This window comes from Trypanosoma conorhini (genome assembly GCF_003719485.1).
Source record: "Trypanosoma conorhini strain 025E chromosome Unknown Tco_14.4_contig_00490, whole genome shotgun sequence".
Taxonomy (NCBI): Eukaryota; Euglenozoa; class Kinetoplastea; order Trypanosomatida; family Trypanosomatidae; genus Trypanosoma; species Trypanosoma conorhini.
The window spans coordinates 11,788-13,881 of record NW_021704575.1 but is presented as its reverse complement, the minus strand read 5'-3'; the positions used below and the strand labels follow the sequence as shown (position 1 = coordinate 13,881).

The window sequence follows — 2,094 nt, the reverse complement described above, 5'->3', positions numbered from 1 at the left end:
CGCCGCAGCCCGCTCTTCGGCGGCACGAAGCTTCAGTGTGTCAGCAGCAAGCTGCTCAGCCCGTATCCGCATTTGCTCGCGCAGCTGCCTTGCGAGCGGCACGGTAGGCTCCGTACCGGCTGGGACAAGCTCCTTATACCTCGCAAGCAGCTCCTGGAAGTACGCATCGTCCTCCAGGTACAAGTCGCCCTGCGCAACTCCGTTGATCACATCGGGCAGGAAGTCATAGCGCCTTCCAGGGGCCTCGTCCCCCACCTCGGCGGCATTCGCATACGAGACGGACGGCCGGGAGCGTCTCCGGCCGCTCTTGGCGGTGGTCTCCAGTTCCCGTACGGCGCCACCAGGAGGAGCCGCACCCCTCCGCGCGGCATCCGCCAGCACGTCTTCATGTGCCCCAAGACCGGGGATACGCCAGCGTGCGTCGCGTGCAGCGGCTGCCCTGCGGCCTCACCCGCCTCAGCAGTGCGCAACTCCTCCGCCACGGCTCTACCTCGGGCATCCATTGCATCCTCCAGCTCGCGCAGTGCCTTGGCGTTCCCCTGAGGGTCTTTGCTGAGCTCGTCGTAACGGTTACGCAGCTGCTGGAACTCCACGTCCCGCAGTAGCGCGTCGGACCAGCCAGGGACATTGTGGGTCCCAAGGAATGAGTACATCGTCAGCTGCGACTCTTTCTCGCATTCACCCAGCGCCAGCTCATCTGCACGCGACCGAAGCGCGTCCTCCAGCCCGGTTATCTGCGCCGCATTCGCCTCTGCGTCCGCCAGCGCAGCCAGGTGCTCGCGGAACAGGCCCTGGTACACGGCATCGCCGGCGAGCGGTATCTCACTTAGGGGGACACACTTGCGGTCCTCGTACACAAGGAACGGGTTGCGGGCGCGCACGTACTCGTTCGCTTTCATGCGGTGCGCCTCCACGAGCTTTGCGGAGCGGGCCAGCTCCTCTGCGCGCTTCACCATCTCCTCCTCCGTGTGATTGACATCCTTTACGTTCGACGCGTACTTTAGCTGCCGCGAACGGCGCCGCGCCAGCTGCGCCAGCATGTCATCCTCGTGCAACGGAAGGTCGCCCAGGCGCACGCCCAGCACACGCCGCGGGAGGAACGGGAACTGCTCCTGCGTCTTCCTCGTCGCCTCCGCGCGCTCCTCGGCCAGCCGCACCACCAGCGCGGCCATCTGCTCCTCCATCGTGCGTATCGCTGCCGCGTTGCGTGCCGGGTCCCGGCGCAGCTCGTCCAGCCTGTTGGAGAGCTCGCGGAAGGGCGGCTGCTGCACCGGGCGCACGTCGCCGAGCAGAACTCCACGCACCGGCTCCTCCGGAAGAAACGGGTAGCGCTCCAGCAGGTCCTCGCCGCGCACGGCGTAGAGCCGCCGGGCCGCCCGCACCTCGCGCGCTATGCGTCCCGCCTGGTCCCGAATGTCCTGCTCGAGGCGCGAACGCCCTGCCGCATCGCCAGAGGACGCCTCCTGCGCGTGCCGTTCCGCCAGCTCCGCAAAGACAGTGTCGGACATCAGGGCCAGCTCGCGCAGAGGCACCCCTTTCACGCTCCGCCCCAGAAAAGGGAGCGCCGTCGCCAGAGCCTCTTCCTCCTCAAGCAACGCCTTCGCCATCGCTTGCGCACGCGCGTTCAGCGCAGACTCCGTCTCGCGAACAGACCCCGCCTTCTTCTCGAGTGCCTCCCCGTGGCTCCGCAGGAGCGCGCAGAACTGTTCGTCGGTCTCCACGGAGAGGCTCCACAGGGCAACCCCCAGCGGCGCCGAATCGACATAGGGGTAGAGTGCCGCCACCCGCGCCGCAGCCCGCTCTTCGGCGGCACGAAGCTTCAGTGTGTCAGCAGCAAGCTGCTCAGCCCGTATCCGCATTTGCTCGCGCAGCTGCCTTGCGAGCGGCACGGTAGGCTCCGTACCGGCTGGGACAAGCTCCTTATACCTCGCAAGCAGCTCCTGGAAGTACGCATCGTCCTCCAGGTACAAGTCGCCCTGCGCAACTCCGTTGATCACATCGGGCAGGAAGTCATAGCGCCTTCCAGGGGCCTCGTCCCCCACCTCGGCGGCATTCGCATACGAGACGGACGGCCGGGAGCGTCTCCGGCCGCTC

At 67.0% G+C, this 2,094-nt stretch overlaps 3 protein-coding genes across 3 annotated transcripts in view; all 3 read right to left on the bottom strand.

Annotated features, from left to right (window-relative positions):
• Positions 1–72, bottom strand: part of Tco025E_06872 (uncharacterized protein) — a gene marked incomplete at both ends in the record, with an annotated part of 730 nt that extends 658 nt beyond the window's left edge. The window contains one exon of the mRNA XM_029373740.1: positions 1–72. This exon is cut by the window's left edge and continues 658 nt beyond it. Coding sequence (XP_029226175.1) covers positions 1–72 — 72 coding nt within the window.
• Positions 73–206: 134 nt separating this feature from the next.
• On the bottom strand, positions 207–1,859 carry Tco025E_06871 (uncharacterized protein; the record flags this gene model as incomplete). Its single annotated transcript, XM_029373739.1, has 1 exon — positions 207–1,859. The coding sequence occupies one exon, from the start codon at positions 1,857–1,859 to the stop codon at positions 207–209; it is 1,653 nt and encodes a 550-aa protein (XP_029226174.1).
• Positions 1,860–1,993: 134 nt separating this feature from the next.
• Positions 1,994–2,094, bottom strand: part of Tco025E_06870 (uncharacterized protein) — a gene marked incomplete at both ends in the record, with an annotated part of 6,027 nt that continues 5,926 nt past the window's right edge. The window contains one exon of the mRNA XM_029373738.1: positions 1,994–2,094. This exon is cut by the window's right edge and continues 5,926 nt beyond it. Coding sequence (XP_029226173.1) covers positions 1,994–2,094 — 101 coding nt within the window.